We start from the raw sequence: 17,830 nt of genomic DNA, 5'->3' as shown, positions 1-17,830 counted from the left end.
GGTGCTACGATGACATCGACGAGCTCGTCATCCCGGCGCCCATCCAGCAGGTGGTGACGGGGCAGTCCGGCCTCTTCACCCAGTACAACATCCAGAAGAAGGCCATGACGGTCCGCGAGTTCCGCAGAATCGCCAACAGCGACAAGTACGTTCCGTGTCTCCCTCCGTGCGGGTTGTTCCTGCCCCGGCTCCCCCGGGGCCGGCCGGGGGCGTGAGGTGCCATCCCGAGCAGATGAGGTGTGCTCGGAAAGCTGGCTGTGCCGATGGGGACCTTCGTGGCTTGTGTCACCCGGGCAGAGGAGAGGGAACGCTGGCAGAACTTTTTGTTTGTGCTGTGGGCTCCTCTCTGTGCCCAGACCATCGAGATTTTCACTGGGAAGAGTAGCAAAGAAGGCACTGCTCTTGATGTGAAAAAGAGGCAGAGAAGAGATTGCTTTAAAGGGCTTCAGGCAAAACAGCCTTTTTAATAACTAATTAGAGAATTGGAATTGCCAGCTGCAGTCAGTCCACTAAACCTTATCTTTCAAGAGCTGTATATGTCAGATATCTTAGGATTCTGTTTCTGTAACTAATAAAAATTACTCTTCTATTCTGCACATGTAATAGTCTGCAACAGATGTGTGTGTGTGTATATATACACACATGCATTAATTAGGTGTTAAGAGTGTAAATTTGATCTCCCAAAACTGTGCAAAGAGGCCACTGTATATAGTTAGCATGGAGTGGACATCAAGAGCAGATGGAGTCTGGAAATGTTTGTTACTTTTGCAGTAGCAGAAAACTTTGGTTCTGTTTCTTTTTCAAGTTGTTCTTTGTATCATTTCTGGGTTTGACTAAATCCTTCCTTGCTAAGTAGCTACAGCTAGAAAGTGAAATTGTCACAACCTGAGGGAAGTGCACAAAGCAAAAATGAAAGTAAACTGAGAAATGGGCAAAGTGATTTTCTTCCTGATACTTTGTGCCCAAGTCTTGCAGGATCAGAGCTATGGCTGCTCTCGTTGCTGTTCTGGGAGGTGGGGGTCTGGCTGGTAACATGCATTAGGTATTTTTATTGTAGGTATTTTTATTGTGCTGGGAAGTGTTGGTTAGACTTGTACCAAACTGCATAGTCTGTAGCATCCTTGTGTTTTCAGGTACTGCACACCCCGCTACACCGACTTTGAAGACCTCGAACGAAAATACTGGAAGAACCTCACGTTCAACGCCCCCATCTACGGTGCTGATGTTAATGGCACACTTTATGACAAGGTAAGAACACTGATTGGGTTGTCAAGTGACAGTTATCCCATGAACACTGCATTCCATCAATACTAATGTAGCATTTGACTTTTAGCTCTCAGAAGGAGGTAATGATAGTCTTAGCAGAGTTCCAGCTTCTGGAGTAGGCAGGAACACTGTACACCATATGTATTTACACATAATGTATTTACACACAGAGCATAACATACTCTGCATTTAATCTAGACAGTTACAGAAGGCTAAAGGGGGTCATGTGCTAAGGGACTGTGTTAGTGCTTCAGTCTGAGTTTAGTTCCAAGGAAGCAAAAAATGCTGTTACATAAGCTTTGATTTTCTGGTGTTTTTGTCCTGAAAAGCACATGGGAGTTGGAAGTGTTGATCAGTGAACACACTGCTTTGGTATCCACTAATGCATATATAGTTTGGGACAGCTCTGTATGTGTTAGGATGATAAAGGTTAGAAAATGGTATGCATTCCATTTGCTAGTCTCCTAAATTATGGTGCTTTACTCTTCTTAAAAGATGGAATGAAAAGTGTTTCTGTTGAAGAGGGTTCAGACATCAGCTCAAGCTCACACTGTTGTTCTCTGCTGTGTGAAGTGTGTAGCTTCATTCTTATTTCACCTTTCTGATAATTATGTTGGCTGGTAACTTTTTTTTCCGCTCCGTAAAAGTAGCTAGTAAACAATCAGCATGTAAGCTAATGTCATACAAAACTTTTAAGTGAAGTAGCTAATGGTTTGAGCAGTGCCAGCAGATGATTTGTCTTGATGTGCTGTTTCACAAGTGTCTGATGTATTTTGCTGTTGTCTTAGTTGTGTGATTCTGTCCTTCATAATACTTGTTTAAGACAAGGCTTGTGTTTTGCAGCATGTAGATGCGTGGAATATTGGCAGATTGAACACAATCCTGGATATTGTGGAGAATGAAAGTGGCATAACCATTGAGGGAGTGAATACTCCTTACCTATATTTTGGCATGTGGAAAACTTCCTTTGCTTGGCATACCGAGGACATGGATCTCTACAGTATTAATTACTTGCATTTTGGGGAACCCAAGTCATGGTAAGATTTTCTAGGGAAGCTTCTAGATGTAGAAAAACAATACCATAAAATATTGGAGTCAAAGTGCTGAAGTTCCAAGAGTTGACTAAAGGAATTGCCATCCCTCCTATCTAGCACTGCAGTTGTATCTGGTGACAGGAACACTGGAAACCTGTAAGGAACTGTGCAAAGAAGTATGTGTCCTTGGTACCATTTGTTTGGTTACCTTCTGGAAAGTCCATTTGCTGTCCTGATGTAAGGGTTCTTCAGAATTACAATAGAGGGTGGATGCTTTCTGCTGCAATAGCGCCAGAACTGAAAAAACCTTGCTTAATATTTCTTGAGGCTCTGAAATTACTATACAGAGGTAATATGCCAGTTGTCATGCAGGCACTTGGGGGAACAGGCAACTTTAACACACATGGAAGTGTCACTATTTATTATAGGTCTAGAAGAAGGCTAGTGGATCTTGTTGAGTGATTTGTCCAGTGTCTGAGCTTTCAGTATTGTTTTTAGGGGAGGCTCCCAAATTTTTCTGTAGCATGGGTTGCATTTGAAGAGTGAATCATTGCCTTCTGTTCAAAGATTTCTCAGGCAACTTCAACAATTGTTTCCATGACACTTTTGTTGCAAACTAGTGGTTTTGGCTGACTTTTAGTGCAACTTCAAAGTAAAAAATAATATCTAGTGTGGTGTGACGAGTGAACAATCCCATGCAGTGGCAATAGCATGGAAACACAGAATAGTTCAGTCATATAAACCTTCTGGCCATTGCTTCTTTTACAGTAGTGCAGGGAAGAAGTCAACTTCACTGATACTCTAGTCTCTTATTTAACAAGGAACTCCATCAAGAATATAGCACACTGTTCCAGAGTGACAAGCTAAGTAGGTGGTTTTATTTACTGTAGGCAAGCCTGATAGGAGTTTTGTGGTGCCCATAAAAATATGTGTACAGAGATGTAGCCCCAAAGAATACACTGAAAGTTGTGCACATGTTACGGTTGTGGCATTGTGTCTTTTAGACTCATTTTGGTTTGAGCAGCTGAAAGAGATTATTCAATTGTCTCTCTTCCTCTGCATTCCTCCTTGCAGGGGGTGTAGTGAGGATCGCACACCTGTGAACTGAAACAGGTCCTCAGCTGCTCTGCCCTTCTTGCAGTTCATGTTTTGCTGTGCAGATCTGCTATTTAAACATATCACGCTTCTCAGGTTCTTGACTACTTAAACAAAAGTCAGTGAACAAGATGGTCAGCTTTTGCATCTTGATTTTTCATGGGATAGAGACTTAAAAGTCCTTGATAAAGATTTTTAGCTTTAGATCATCAAACTTTAAAAGAGACAGTGTGAAGATGGAGGATGTTTTGTTTTGTTTTGTTTAATTCATGCCTTGATGACAGTTTGATTTCCAGCCAAACTTTGAGATTTGATCATGCCACTTGAACTTAACAGATCTGTTCTTATGGCTACAGGTACTCGATCCCTCCAGAGCATGGGAAGCGACTGGAGAGACTTGCAAAAGGTAGTTGGACAATTCTTCTATGTCATGCCTTTGTGGGACGTGGGATGGACAGCCACAGTTGGTTTCAGCTCTTTCAGAATACAACATGCCTCTGACATTTGTGAGACCACAGGCTGGCATAGCTGAAGTAATAATTTGCTTTTTAGAATATAGGTTATATGACTTCTGAGGGGTTGTTTATAGTATGCATACAAGAGAAATTTCACATTGCAAGTAATAAAGCTGTGATCTGTGCAATCCTTAATGAAAAAATTCTTAACTATTGATAATTAGAGCTGGAAGGTCATAACCAAGGGAAGATCCTTCCATGTGCTCTTTCTTAATCCTCTTTCAAACTTCAGATAAAGTGGTCCATACTTGTAGACATAGGAAAAAGTACTATTTAGACAGTAACTTTTAATCAAAATTACTGAAAAATTAGTTTAGTTCAACAGAACAGTAAGATCTCTCCTTGCCTTTTATTTTAAACAGGTTTCTTTCCAGGAAGTGCCCAAAGCTGTGAAGCATTTCTCCGTCACAAGATGACCCTCATCTCTCCATCAATTCTGAAGAAATACGGCATCCCATTTGATAAGGTGTAGAAAAGTAATCACGGCTATACCAGCTCAGTCAAGAGGTTCATGCAGCTCTGTCTCATCTCTGACAGCAGCCGATTGTAGATGCTTAGAGAGGGAGACAGGAAGAGAGAGAGCAGCAGGCAGTCCTTTCCCACTATACTTCCATTTATCAAGCAGTTTGGATCTGCAAAAAATTTGACAGAAAAATCTGTCAAGGAAAGGCCTGTCTTCTGTTAATTCTTATTTATTAAACTTTAAAACTGTACACTACATCCTGTGTTAGATTTAACTTCACTGCTTAGCTCTGTATTCAGTGAAGAGAGGGTTTGGTTTTTTTTTTTGTTTCAGACTTGTCCCCTGCTAATTGCAGTTGTGATGTTTCCTCAGTAGGCAGTAAGGCTTGTTCCCTATTCATATTTTTTCATTACACTAATCACTTTATAGAGTTCCTTACTTCCTCAGGTGATAACTGCCATGCCCATCTTTCCTCGCTATACAGTGGGGAAATGTTGAAGAGCATAGGTGGAAGGCTGACTGAGAGTTGTGTCTTAATATGACCAGCAAAAGAAAACAGTAGTAAATTTCTAAATTGTGTATGGATCCCTTGTGGTCAAGAAATTTTACTTGGCCTTAGGTGCTGTTCAGCCAAACCTATAGCTGGCACAGATACCTATAATCTTGAGATAGCTCATCACAGGGTATTTCATATGTATAACCACTTCTATGCTATTTTGACCAGTTGTGTTTTAGTAAAAACTGTTCAGTGTTGCTTTCCAGTAAACTGTTAGTTCAGTAAAGGAATAATGAAGAAAAGTATCAAGTCCGTCTTTTGCAGCAAGTAACTCCAACCACCATCTGCAGGTGGAGGTTTCAGATATGCTGAGCGATGGGTATGGGAGCTCCTTTTATTCAGACCCACCACATAGACTTTTAAATTGTCTTAATGTGGTGTCTTAATTGTCTTCTAGGTGACACAGGAGGCTGGAGAGTTCATGATAACCTTTCCTTATAGCTATCATGCTGGCTTTAATCATGGCTTTAACTGTGCTGAATCTACCAACTTCGCTACCCTTCGGTGGATTGAGTACGGGAAGCAGTCTGTACTGGTAAGTGGTCTGTTGCCTTCCTCTTGCGTACAAATAACCTGAATGCAGTGCCTAATGTTCTGCTGCGCTTTTAAGTTCCCCATGTTTGTTCTTAGGGAGTTAATTCAGTGTTTTGTCTATTTAAGGCAGGAGGCTTGCTTTCTGATATGGTAACAGTGCCCAGTCAGCCTCCTGTTTCATGTCCTTGTTTCAATTATGGGTAGCACATAACACATTTTTTAGCTTTGTGTAGATACAGTGAGGTTTAAAAGAAAAGCAGGGAACTGGCTGTCTTTCCAAAGATGAAAGGCTGTTCTTGATGGTGAGGACTTGTCAGTATTTTGTCTGATATTAACCATTATTTATTGATCATTTAACCTGGAAGTATGACTTTGCTAACTTAAGTCACTTTTCATAATAAATGTCTTGGCTGAACCTTTACACTGGGTAGTGTTATGTCCTTGCAGAAATGCCTTACAAACATGGGTTATGGTTTCAGAAGTTTCACTGAAAAGAATTGTGTGAAGCACTAGTTGTAACCATGCCCAGAGACAGAGAACTGCTGCTCCTCTGGGTAGGCCTAGAGTCTGTATGGCTCTGACTTCCCCATTATAGTCTCTGGTTTTGCTGGCTGGTTTGTATGAGCTCATATTATAACAATCAACTTCTACCAGCAGCCTTGACTTAGTTATTGTCATAACATCTGGTTTTCTGTTTTGTTGCTTTTGCTAGCTTTTCTGCCCAGTTTTTGGTAACTTAATATATGCCTTTTGATTTCCTGGGAAGGAGTCTTGAGAATTCTGAGACTTAATTACATGTACATGTGAATTTTATGTTTTTTCCTTCGATTAAGCTTCTGAAAGCCAAGTGCTACAGGAATGCGGAGTAGAATTGTTGAGTATGTGCTCTTACTTTAATATTTTTTTTGCAACTTCAGTGCTCATGTCGAAAGGACATGGTGAAGATTTCCATGGATGTGTTTGTGAGGAAGTACCAGCCAGATCGTTACAAGCTTTGGAAAGCTGGGAAGGATGTGACTGTCATTGACCATGCTCTTCCAACCCCAGAAGCAGCTGAGTTCCTTAAAGGGGATCTCATGCAAAAGGTGAAGAATGGGAAACAGTGTGCTGAGGAAATGGAAACGGAAGAAACACAAAAAGAGGAGGTGGACGGGAATGAGACAAAAAGGTAGTGCTTTATATAGTCTTCTGCTTTTCTGTTGGAGTATTAGAAATTGGAGCCAGCTGCAATTGAATATTTTCTGCTGGAATAACTACAGATTAGCAATAAACTGTTTTTTTGGGAAATAGGGTTTACTCTTTATTTATTACTGTTTTAAGCCACATTGATGGTTTCTGGTAGATTGGAAATGCACCAACTTTGAAGGTAGGTCTTCATCTTTGGATAGATACCTAAAGTCTGGATTGAAAGCATGCGCTCTACACTAGAAAGCCAGAAGAAAAAGGAGATGTATTGGGATCAGCGGACAGTACTAGATTAGCAAATTCTGGTATAATCAGTGTTGCAAGCTGTAATATCAGTGTGCAGTTCCTGGCTGCAGGAGTCTTTCATTTTGCATTTAAATATTTTTCAGCCAGTGTCAGCTACTGTTTCTGAAGGTATCTTTGGTGTTTTTTGTTGTTGGCTTGGTTTGGTTTATGTTTGTTTGGGGTTTTTTTGTTTAAGGTACAGAATGCCTGCCAAGAACATAGCTGCCTAAGACATGATTAACTTATGCTGAGGAGTCATCCCCAAGGGTTACTGACTCTGCTTTTGTAAAGGTGAAGAAAACACTTCAGAGTATTTTGGAAACTATTTGGGTTGCTAGATGCTGTCCCATAAAACACTGATCCAAACCTGGCTGTGTTTTGTGCATCCAGACAGAAATTCAGCAGGCTTATGTGTTTGTAACCTGACGTGGATTTGTCTTCTGCAGCATCCCCAAGCATCGCATTGGAACAAAAAGGCACAGGGTCTGCCTGGAAGTGCCTCAGGAGGTGAGTGAGAGTGAGGCCTTCCCCAAGGAGGAGCTGAGCTCCACACAGGATGAAGGGGACATGGCAGAGCCTCGTGAGAGACCTACAAATGAACTTGTGCAGCAAGGGGAACAGAGGCTCAAGCTTCCAGGTAACTGTGTGTCAAGCTTTGTCCTGGTATAGGGGGACAGGGTACTATTCTTCAGGGAGAGAAGCTGTTAGAGCACTCTTTCATATGATGCTAATCAGTAGGATGCTGTCATGTCCAAAAAAGTAGGCACTGGTTTGTCAGAGCCATGGCAAGCACTTCAGAAATTTACTGTCATGAGACTTGAGATACTACCATTTGGTTTTTCAAAACCAGAGAGTGTATCTAGAACAATTTTAGGTTGTGCCCTTTAGTTAAATTTGTCTGACATTTCTGCAGCTGGTTTGAGTAAATGAAATAACCACAGCTTGAATTAGCTTTTGTGACCTATTTGTGTTTAAGCCCAGTGAAAAGTATATTAAAAAAATGCTGGAGGAGGGCAAAGGTGTAGTCAGCTATCCTGTAGCTGCTTCAGTGACTGACCAGGTGGGTCACAGGGATGTTGCCTTCCAGCTGAGTTAAGGGGAGCAGGACATATTGCATGAGACTTGCTTAAGAAATTGCTACTAGCTCTTGATTTTTGCCTTTTTTTTTTTTTTTTTTTTTTTTTAATGTATATGCCCATGTAGATATCTCTGTGTAGAATGTTGGGCTTTACCCCTTATCACACATTGGTTTACTTTTTTTTTTTTTTTTTTTTTTTGCCTGCTTGCATACAGTAATGTATTCAATGCCTCAGTAGTCTAAGGTCCTCTTCATCTCTGTTGTGTAATGTGAACTGTTTACAGAAATGGCTTAGTAAAACAAATGCACATTTCTTGGTAGTGCAAGTCTGGTATGCTGTAGAGATGCTTTATTGAAGTAAACTGGCTGGAGGAAAATAAGTGTGGCTTGTAATGGGTCAGTTATCCTTGCTCTTAACGGAGGACCAGGGGTCTTATGGAAGAATGTAGGAATGGGGCAAACATACGTGATGCCTTCCTCCAGTATTCTGTTTTCCAGCCCTTTGCAGCTTGTATTTAGTAGTCTTCTATTGGTTTGTGGTTTTTATTTTTCTTGTGTTAAGTCTCTCATGAGCCCATGTAACCTCTTACCCACATCATCCTGTGGCCAAGAGTTGGGCTGTTCAGCTACACTGTATAAAAGATGATCTTTCTCAATTTTGAACTCAGTGTCTCCTGGTTTTGTTTGATATGCCCTAGTTCTTGGAACTGGAAGAGGCAATGAGTAAATGCTTTTATTTTCTCTCTTTCTAAGCCACACATGATTTTATAAGTGTCTCAGTTAATGATCTATTCTTCTAACTTAATACCACTTTTTGATGTATTGATGTTTGAATTGTGCAGATTATTGCACAAATGTTCTCTCTGTTTCCTAGACGTTAGAAAAAGTCTGTATATTCTTTCTTCTAGATCGTGTGAACTCAGCCAAATTAGAAGAACTGAAAACAGTGAAGCTTGAAGAGGAAGAGCAAGAAGCAGCTGCATTGGATCTCTCCATTCCACATGCTCCAAATTCCACTTCGGTTTTGACAACTTCAAAGCAGGGTGCAACATCCAGCGTTCAGCCCAGCTCACCTGTCTATTCTGGTTCTTCTGACTCTGAATCAACTGATCCGTTGGCAAAACGAACTCTTCCTGGGCCAGCTGGGGTGCTGACAGTCCATAGCTATGCTCGAGGGGATGCCAGTGAATCTGACAGTGAGCAAACTTCGGGAAAGAAAGCCAGTGCCACTGCCAGTATGAGTGAACAAGACCTGGCAGAGGTATGAGCGGCAAGAGCAATGAAAGTCTAAGGGCTGTATTATGTGGTCATGGATTTCCTGTGGCAAAAACTTCCCACCTGTGGAGGTTGTTTTTGTTCCGTTGGTGTTTGCATAGCAGGTTGCTTAGTTGTTAATGTGTTTTTTTAATAACTGGGTTTTGCTAAACAAATGAGATTAAAGATCAAAGTCTTACACTCTTACCTGTCCTAGAAAACAAAGAGATGACTTGTTTTGAGAACTTCTCTGTGTTATTCAAGTGCTTTAAGGAAAAGAGTAGCTCAGTGGTTTTGACATGGTAGTGCTAGAGGCTGATTCAGGTCCTTTTGTAATAATAGACACCTATTTATTCCTAAAATTAATCTAGTGCAATCCAGCCTTTATTACGAGCACATTAATAAGTTCAAGGGTTGATTGTTGTTTGGGCTTTTTTTAACATCACATACATCAGTAGATCTGTGTGTCCTTAAAAAAAAAAAGAAAGAAATGATGGAACAGAAATTACTGGTTGGGAGAATGTAAATCCAAATGTTTGAGAACTGCCAATTAATGTTTTATTAGACAGCCCAAGAGAAGGCTGTAGTAGTTAAAATTTTACCTGGTGATGTCTTTTCAAATTATTTGATATCCCTCTTTGAATCCGCATTTAGACAGTGGCATTATGTCTTTGAAATTCAAGAATTATAGAAATGGAACAGCAGATGGGCAAATCTGTTGATAATTAAGCTGAAACTGAGAAGGAGTTCTCACATATATTTCAACTAAAGAAATTTTCGTACTGATACTGATGTCTCCATTGCATGCTTCACACAAGGAAAAGGTGAAATTTTAAATGGGTGTAGATTGTTTTCCCCAGTTTGGTGTGTTTAAAAAAAAAAAATTTCCATCAGACGGTATCTGGGAATGCTGATTTCCATTTGAATAAAAGTAGAAGGCTTGTATTCAGGTCTATGTACGGGATCAGAGATAGTGATTGTTATGCTCTCTTCTGGCTTTTATAAAAGATGAGATGTAAAAATAGGTAACATGCATTTAATCTAAGATTTGCTTCTGCTCTTGGAAGGGCAATAGGTAAAAAAAGAGTGGGGGGAATCTTACCTGCTGAGAGACTTCCTAGGTTGTTAAAATAATTGCCTTTATTGCCTTGCTTGTCAAGTTTGTAGTAATTTTGTCAGTGTGTCACTTGTTTTTACATAAGGCTAATGGAAGAGAAAATAACTATTGTTGTAGTCTCCTTTTTCCAGTCCGTCTGGAAAAACATCAATGCTAGTAATAGGCAAAGAGGGTAAAAGTTTCCTTCATTTACAATATGCCTGTGAGGCATGAGACTTGTTACTGTGGCTCTTGTAAGTTGAACCACTCAGCTTGTCTTTTTTTGTTTGTCTTTCACACAATTCTTATACAAAGAGACTTGCATGAAAAGCTGGGCTGGGACCTGTGAAAGTCTGTTTTCATGGCTCAACTGTGCTAGTACAGCACTCTGTTTCCCTAGAAAAAGTGCTGCAAGCAGTTATTTAGAAAACTTAGGTAGTTTAGAGCTGAAGTTAGTTTGTTAGAAATAAAATAATGGAAATGTGTTCGTTTTATGGAGGTTTAAGTTCAAAATAAATTCCTTTAAAATAATGTCAGAAGGACACATGGTAATTAACTGCTGAATTGCTTCTGCTTGTCCAGGTAGCAAAAGAGTACCTCAGATCAATGAAGGAGAGTAAGAAGTCCAAGGGTCGTCGCCAGCCCTTGAGCAAGCTCCCACGCCATCACCCACTCTTGGTGAAAGACTGCATCAGTGATGATGGTAAGTAAGGCTTGTGCTCTTTGGGAGACTGTAGAGAGGGTCTCAGCTTCTGTGGACAGGGCAGGTTTCATTAAGTAACTGGCAATAAACAGGAGTCAACAAGTGACACCTCTGTGTCCTAGACATGCTAGTTGCCTCTTTTTAATTTATTTTTTTTTTTGTGCTTGCGTCATTAAACTTTTAAATGGTGTCTTCTTTCTTTCCTGTTCCATTCTCTGGAAAGTCATAACCCTAAAAGGAAAATTAAACTAGTACCAGAGACTGTTGGATAATTGTGTCTGCAATAGAGCCTCCCAGAAACTTAAATATTCATGATCTTAAAAAAAACCAAAACAAAAAAACAAACAAAAAAAAAACCAACAACAACAACAACAAAACACCACTAAAGTGTTTGGCTGACAGCCTTAGTCTTGATGTAGCTTGGAGCTGGTGTTGTTCTCACTCAGTAAGTCTATCTTGTGTCTGCACAGTTGCTTGATTAGTAGAAGCCTCTTAAAAATGAGACAGTTACTGGCTCCCATCACTCGTCTGTAAATTTGATTTCTGGCAGTCTCTCTGTCATCCCCATTCAGAACTGCTTGCCTTCTTTAGTTTCATTTGCAAGAAGAGTATCTATAAAAGGACAAATAATTACTGAGTTAATGATCTCTTATTGCAGAAGCATCAGAGCAACTAACTCCTGAAGAAGAGGCTGAGGAGACAGAAGCATGGGCCAAGCCACTTAGCCAGCTGTGGCAGAATCGGCCACCAAATTTTGAGGCTGAAAAGGAATATAATCGAGCCATGGCTCAGCAGTCTCCTTACTGTGCTGTTTGTATGCTCTTCCAGACGTATCAGGTATGTGGAGCAAGTCTGTTGATGTTATCATAGAGATGGCTGAAACAGTTGCTGCTCTGATGTGTGGTTTTAAAAATGTTGGTCTGCGTATTGCCAGTTAAAGCTGTGTGAGTGTTGCAGTCTTCCCAAGGAGTTGCTTCAGGAAAGCACAATTGGGTGAATCTTGCCATGCCTGTGATGGACTATATGGGTTCCAGGGGCTTGCTCAGCTGTTCAGATGAAGCTTTTGTGTTCTGTTGCTTTTTCTAGAGCTGCAGAATGGAGCTTTAATGTTGCTGGAGCTGACTAAAATCCCATTGGTCTTTTCCAGACTGACACCTTCACTACTACACTTTTTTTAAAAAATACTTCAGGTCCACTCATAGTAGATGATCTTCGGGGAGCTGGCAAGGAAGAAAACCTTTTCATAAAAGGATTTAGGGTTGTGTTTGTGGGTGGCATAGATACAAGGTTGTCTTTTCATCGAGTATATCCATATTGACAGTAGCAATGGCATGTGAAAAGGTGCTTTAATGAAAGTGTGGCTGTAGCAGTGCATAGCTTGGGATGGGCTGCAGAACCCCTCTGTCATGTTGTGTAAATGCTTTGGCAAGAATCCCACATTGGATTTTTTTTTTTTTTTACTATGCCTGAGCTAAGTAATTTTAAGGTAGCTTGAATAGCTTACTATGTGTTTTATCTTCAACTTAGTTTGTCCCTTCCCATATCCTAACTGTATTTGGTTAATTCACTGGATGATAATGCTGATGCTAGAAACATGTTCACCACAATTTTGGAAATAAAAACCTCACATTTCTGTTGAGGGTTTATATTACATATAGTTCCTAATATCCATGAAAGGCACAGACCATAGTTTCTGTTTGGTCTTGCTGTTTCCTCACTGAGAGTGGGTTCTTTTTAGGGCTGGAAGTTTCACACAAGCTGCATAGTACATGGGGGTTTCACTAGTGTTGACACTGCATAAAATTAATTAATGCTTCTTTTTTTTGAGTTCTAAATGTTATAAAACAGAAAACTGTACCTGCAGGTTTTCAAGTGTCTGTTTACAGCAGGCAGCGAAGGAGATTTCAAAGATTTGAGATGTGGTTAGTGTCGTTGTTCCAACTTCAGGAAGTCTGTAGCAAGTTTGGGAACTCATTTCAGTTACCTATTCACATAAAAAAAATGGGCACAAATGCCAGACAAATAATCACTTTTCCTTTGTGAAGAATAAAAGTAGCTGCTTGGAGAAAAAAAGCTCTCCTTCAGTTTTGTTACAGGTTTCCCTTAATCATTTAGTCTTTTGCTTGAGGTGCAATGTTCAGTGTAAATTAGTAAGTTTTACAGAATCTGAATAAACAAGGACTTGTTGAAAACACGTCAGTTCCCTTCCAACTGTGATCCTTACCTGGACTTTTTTTTTTCCTCTTACCTTTCGATGCACTGTAGGAGGGACAGTGCAGCTTCTTTCTGCTGCTGGAATTTCTGCTAATAATATTTTTAAAGATTAGGCAAGCTACTTTTGTGGTGGCTTATGAGGTACAAAGGATGGTTTGCTTGATTTCTATTTAGCTGTTAGGAGGGGTAGTTTGAATAGAAGCATAGCTCTATAAACTTCACATGTAACTGCTGGTTGATTTGACATTGGTTTAGATGAATACATTACAAAAGATTGTCCTGAAAGTCTTCTGAATTTTAACTGGAAAACTGCATTTTTAATATGCTGATTTCCCAGGAACAAATGTTTCAAAGCCCATTAGACTTTTTTGACCTACACTAGGAAAAAAATAATTGGCTTTGCCATAGGTATCTATTTGTGTGATAGTAATCCTCCCATATTGAGGTGAGATAAATTAACAATGTTGGACAGCAGTGTAATGATCCTCTGTATTAGGGGTGGGGAGATGCAGGAGAGGTGCATAAGATGGGCTTGGTGATTCCATCTCCTCTGTCAGAAAATATGTAGTTTGGTGTGTATCTTGTTGCTTATTAGAGGGATGCAGCTCAGACCTTATATTAGCTGGGTAGAAAATAATTTCATTTTGAAGCTGCAGTAGCTGAGGATTTTATAAACTAACTACACCTTTATCTAACCTTCTAACTCTTTAATCATTCAATACCTTCTTTTTCTCTTTTAAGTTGGATTTATGTATGTAATAATGGGTGAGTTAAGATTGTGAGAGAGCTGCACTTGTAAAACTTAAATTTCTTGTCCATCTCTTATAGGCAGAGTGTGGAGGCAACAGTCAAAACTCTGGGGTAACTACAGCTGCTGCAGATGGGAAGATCAGAACCAAACCCCTGATTCCTGAAATGTGCTTTACTACAACTGGCTGCAGCACTGACCTTAATCTTTCAACCCCCTACTTAGAGGAAGATGGAACCAGTGTGCTCATCACCTGCAAGAACTGCCATGTCTGTGTTCATGCAAGTGAGTTCATCTAGACTTAGCCCTGAACTTTATGTAGTAAGTCTGTACATCCTAGGAAGCCTCTACCAGTCTGTTTAATGTACAAATAGACCAAGTTCAGTCCTTATTTGGAATATACTTGTGTGCTGCTTGTTAAAATACAGAGTTGGCTGCAGGAGTTAATTGTAAATACACAGCGTTATCCTTAGGCTTGTTGATTTTTACCTCCTGCTTTACTTCTGGGCCCTAGGGGAATGGATCTGAGTCTAGGTAAGCCCTTAACTGAGATCTGTCTGTTCTAGGTTGTTATGGTGTATCCCCTGACAAGGCCACTGCAGACTGGATGTGCTCCAGGTGTACAGAAAATGCCTTAGAAGAGGTAAAGTTTCTCATAAGATTCTGCAGATGGAGTCTGGTACATCTGGGGACTTGCCTGAAAAGTTCATATGCATAGTGGGTTAAGTTACTATTTTCTTCTGTGAAATGAAGGCAATTTAGAGAATGTTTAGGAGCCAGTCTGTTGTATTTGGGGGCTTTTTAAGCCACAGTGAAGTAATCCTTTTGACTACTGCAAAGCTATTGAGCTCATGTGAGTCATAGAGAAGGTGTTCTGTGTGAATCTAGATAGCTCCATTAACTGTCCTAATTTATGGTAGCTGTATTTTAAAAATACAATACATTTCTAAAAACAGAAAGTGACTTCTGTTAATAACTAGGGAAATATGCACATGTGAAGAAGGCAAGAAGAATGGAATTTCCTCAAAAAGCTACATAGCATCGGCAGAATGGGTTAGCCTTTTGCTCATGTTTGTTCCAGATTCTTTTACACATCCTCAAAGGGTACGGGGTATTGTGGTTATAAAAGGAACCCATAAGAAAGAAGTTGAACAAGACTAGTGGTAGATCTTGAAGGGCTGATCTGTACAAGGTAGTTAGCCCTCTTCTGATAGTGAAACCTTTTTCTTCCTGTGGATATGCATTTTGAGAAGTTGTGAAGCAAGTATACCACTCTGGACTTCACTTTTTCAGCTAATGCTTGCTTTCTTGTGCCAGGACTGCTGTTTGTGTTCATTACGAGGAGGAGCACTGCAAAGAGCCAATGATGACAAGTGAGTGTTCCGTCTTTTTTTGGTTTACGGGAGGAGTTCAATTCCAAAGTAGCTGAGGATAAGCTAATGAAGCCAATGTCTACACTTGGTGTAACAGTGACCAACATCAGCTTTCACATTTTGCTACTGGGGGGGGCTGTGGTACAGTGTGTGTGTTGCGTTCACATGCAGCAATCATCATCTCTTCAGGTAACACCTCACTCTTATTCTCTTGACAGCAGGTGTTAATTGCTTTGCATTTTATAGTGCAGAGGTGCAATGTGCAGAGGTATAAGGTGCCACATAAAAATAAGGTTACAGGTGAGATAACACCTCTCAGTACCTTCCCACAGAGGATTCTGAGTTCTGCCTGTAACCTGTGGTGGTGTTGGAGACACACAGGACAACCATAGCTTTAAGTAGCAAAACATACTGAAATTCAGAGTACCTCTGCATACAACTGCCTGCCCTGTGTCCTTTGGTGTGGTGGATCATCTGAAGTTATTTGAGGCAAAATAGCAGTGACACAGCTGCATAACACCGAGAAGTGACTGAATCTTGGCCTCCAAAAATATTGTGGGTGTCACATTGTGCTGCCTCAACCTCTTGGTCATGGTCTCAAAAGTAATTCAGTGGTGACTGAGCAGTTGCTATGGGGCCGGTTTGTGAAGGAATAAGCCTATCAAGCAGGCTTTTGTAACGCAGGTATGCAACCAGCACATGCCACACTAAATTGCTCTTCTGTTTTAGCCTATTAGTAATACTTAGGCAGTCTTGGTTTTGCCCCACATGTGTCCTGTTACTAGCAGTGGGAAGGAAGATTACACTGCTAATTCTCAGAGACTGTTTCTCATGGTTTATATGGCAAGCTTCAAGAGAATTGTATTTATTTAAACTCCAAAGCATCATTCTTGGCCTAATGCATATTAATTTATTTTTCACCTCTTCTGTTCTGACAGATGGGTTCATGTGATGTGTGCTGTAGCTGTACTGGAGGCAAAATTTGTGAACATTGCAGAGCGGAGTCCTGTAGATGTTGGCAAAATCCCCTTGCAACGTTTCAGACTGGTAAGGATCCACCTGTGCTTCACTGGTGAGGTTTCAGTGTCTCTCCAGTCCACTCAGAGTCTGGGAAACTTTGCTTATCCCTTCAACCTCAACTCATCCCCTATCCAGACTGAAGAATTTAATCTGCTCTGTTCTTTGTATGGAAAAATGGCAGTTGTCTCTGTTGCCATTTTTTTAACCTTTCCCTGTTCTCCTAAATCCTCTTCAGCTGAGGAGCCAGCAAGGGAGGCACAGTTTTCAGTATGTGGCAAATGAGATTTATACAGTTGTGTAGTGGTGATATTTATTTTTCTAATCCCTAGTATTTTATTTGCTTTATTGCCTGCTATTGAGCACTGAGACCTTCAGGATGTGTGAGGCATTTGTGTAATGGGTGAACGTCTTCAGCAAGAAAGCAGCTTTACTTAACTCCTCCTGTTAAAAGCAAGTGATTATTAACTGCTTTGCACATGCCAGTGAGTTACAGATAACATTCTTTTCCTACAGCAGCCCATCAGGCCCAACCCAAGTGCAATTGTGTCACTGATGGTAATGATAGAATTTTAACTGTTACTTCTGTGGTTTGTTTTCTAAATTTGTTTGGTTGCTTGGGTTTTTCTGGTCTTTGCCCATAATTCTAATCTTGTTGCTCATCCTGTGTAACATAATAGCCAATTACTGAAAGGTCCTGTTGACTTTTGACCATTTTAAACTGATTTAATCTAAGGTCTCCTGCTGCTAGCATCTTTGGGTCACATGCTTTGTGCATGTTGAGCTGGTGAATAATTAATGTACATTTTTCAACTACAGGGTTAATAGAAATGTATTAATTATTGCCTTGTCATAAACTAGAAGTGGTAGCCTTCTGCTTCTTTTTAATCAGAAAGTAGCAGTGCTCTCACAGAAAGTAAATGACACAGTATCAGACACTCAGACCAGATAGACCTTTGTGTGGCATAAAACCCAACCATAACTTCTAGTTTCCTGTCCACAGAAATGCATCTTCTGCAAGAAACGAAGAAAGAGAATTGCAGGTTGCTGTGTACAGTGCTCACATGGTCGATGTCCCACATCCTTTCATGTCAGCTGTGCCCAAGCAGCCGGAGTCATGATGCAGCCTGATGACTGGCCATTTGTTGTCTTCATTACATGCTTCAGGCATAAGACTCCATCCCAAGCAGAGGTAAGTAGGTTCATGATTCCTAGGATTTGAACTGCAGTTTCTTGGAGAGACTGAAAAGTTTTAGAACATGTAATTCTTTTAGAACTTCAGTATTGAAGCCTTGGCTCTTTCAGAATTCTCACTGTAATCTAATGATGTTGATACTGAATTCTGATCTCAACCTTGCTGTTGCTTTGAGTGATCTTAGTCAAGTCCTTTATTGTATTTTGGTTTGCAGTCCGG

The 17,830-nt window shown here is 40.4% G+C and overlaps 1 protein-coding gene across 1 annotated transcript in view; it reads left to right on the top strand.

Annotated features, from left to right (window-relative positions):
* Nucleotides 1–2: 2 nt before the first annotated feature.
* KDM4A (lysine (K)-specific demethylase 4A) overlaps nucleotides 3–17,830 on the top strand; it is a gene marked incomplete at its 5' end in the record, with an annotated part of 21,805 nt that continues 3,977 nt past the window's right edge. Inside the window, 16 exons of the mRNA XM_010006713.1 lie at nucleotides 3–145; nucleotides 1,134–1,248; nucleotides 2,110–2,303; nucleotides 3,752–3,801; nucleotides 4,273–4,376; nucleotides 5,327–5,464; nucleotides 6,381–6,631; nucleotides 7,380–7,570; nucleotides 8,920–9,272; nucleotides 10,944–11,064; nucleotides 11,723–11,901; nucleotides 14,107–14,311; nucleotides 14,593–14,669; nucleotides 15,344–15,399; nucleotides 16,338–16,446; nucleotides 17,420–17,608. Coding sequence (XP_010005015.1) covers nucleotides 3–145; nucleotides 1,134–1,248; nucleotides 2,110–2,303; nucleotides 3,752–3,801; nucleotides 4,273–4,376; nucleotides 5,327–5,464; nucleotides 6,381–6,631; nucleotides 7,380–7,570; nucleotides 8,920–9,272; nucleotides 10,944–11,064; nucleotides 11,723–11,901; nucleotides 14,107–14,311; nucleotides 14,593–14,669; nucleotides 15,344–15,399; nucleotides 16,338–16,446; nucleotides 17,420–17,608 — 2,475 coding nt within the window. The remainder of the gene's footprint in view (nucleotides 146–1,133; nucleotides 1,249–2,109; nucleotides 2,304–3,751; nucleotides 3,802–4,272; nucleotides 4,377–5,326; nucleotides 5,465–6,380; nucleotides 6,632–7,379; nucleotides 7,571–8,919; nucleotides 9,273–10,943; nucleotides 11,065–11,722; nucleotides 11,902–14,106; nucleotides 14,312–14,592; nucleotides 14,670–15,343; nucleotides 15,400–16,337; nucleotides 16,447–17,419; nucleotides 17,609–17,830) is intronic.

Source organism: Chaetura pelagica, unplaced genomic scaffold, assembly GCF_000747805.2.
Source record: "Chaetura pelagica isolate M959 unplaced genomic scaffold, ChaPel_1.0 scaffold69, whole genome shotgun sequence".
In the NCBI taxonomy this organism is placed as follows: domain Eukaryota; kingdom Metazoa; phylum Chordata; class Aves; order Apodiformes; family Apodidae; genus Chaetura; species Chaetura pelagica.
Note: the sequence above shows the minus strand (reverse complement) of the source record. Positions and strands in the feature narration are given on the sequence as shown.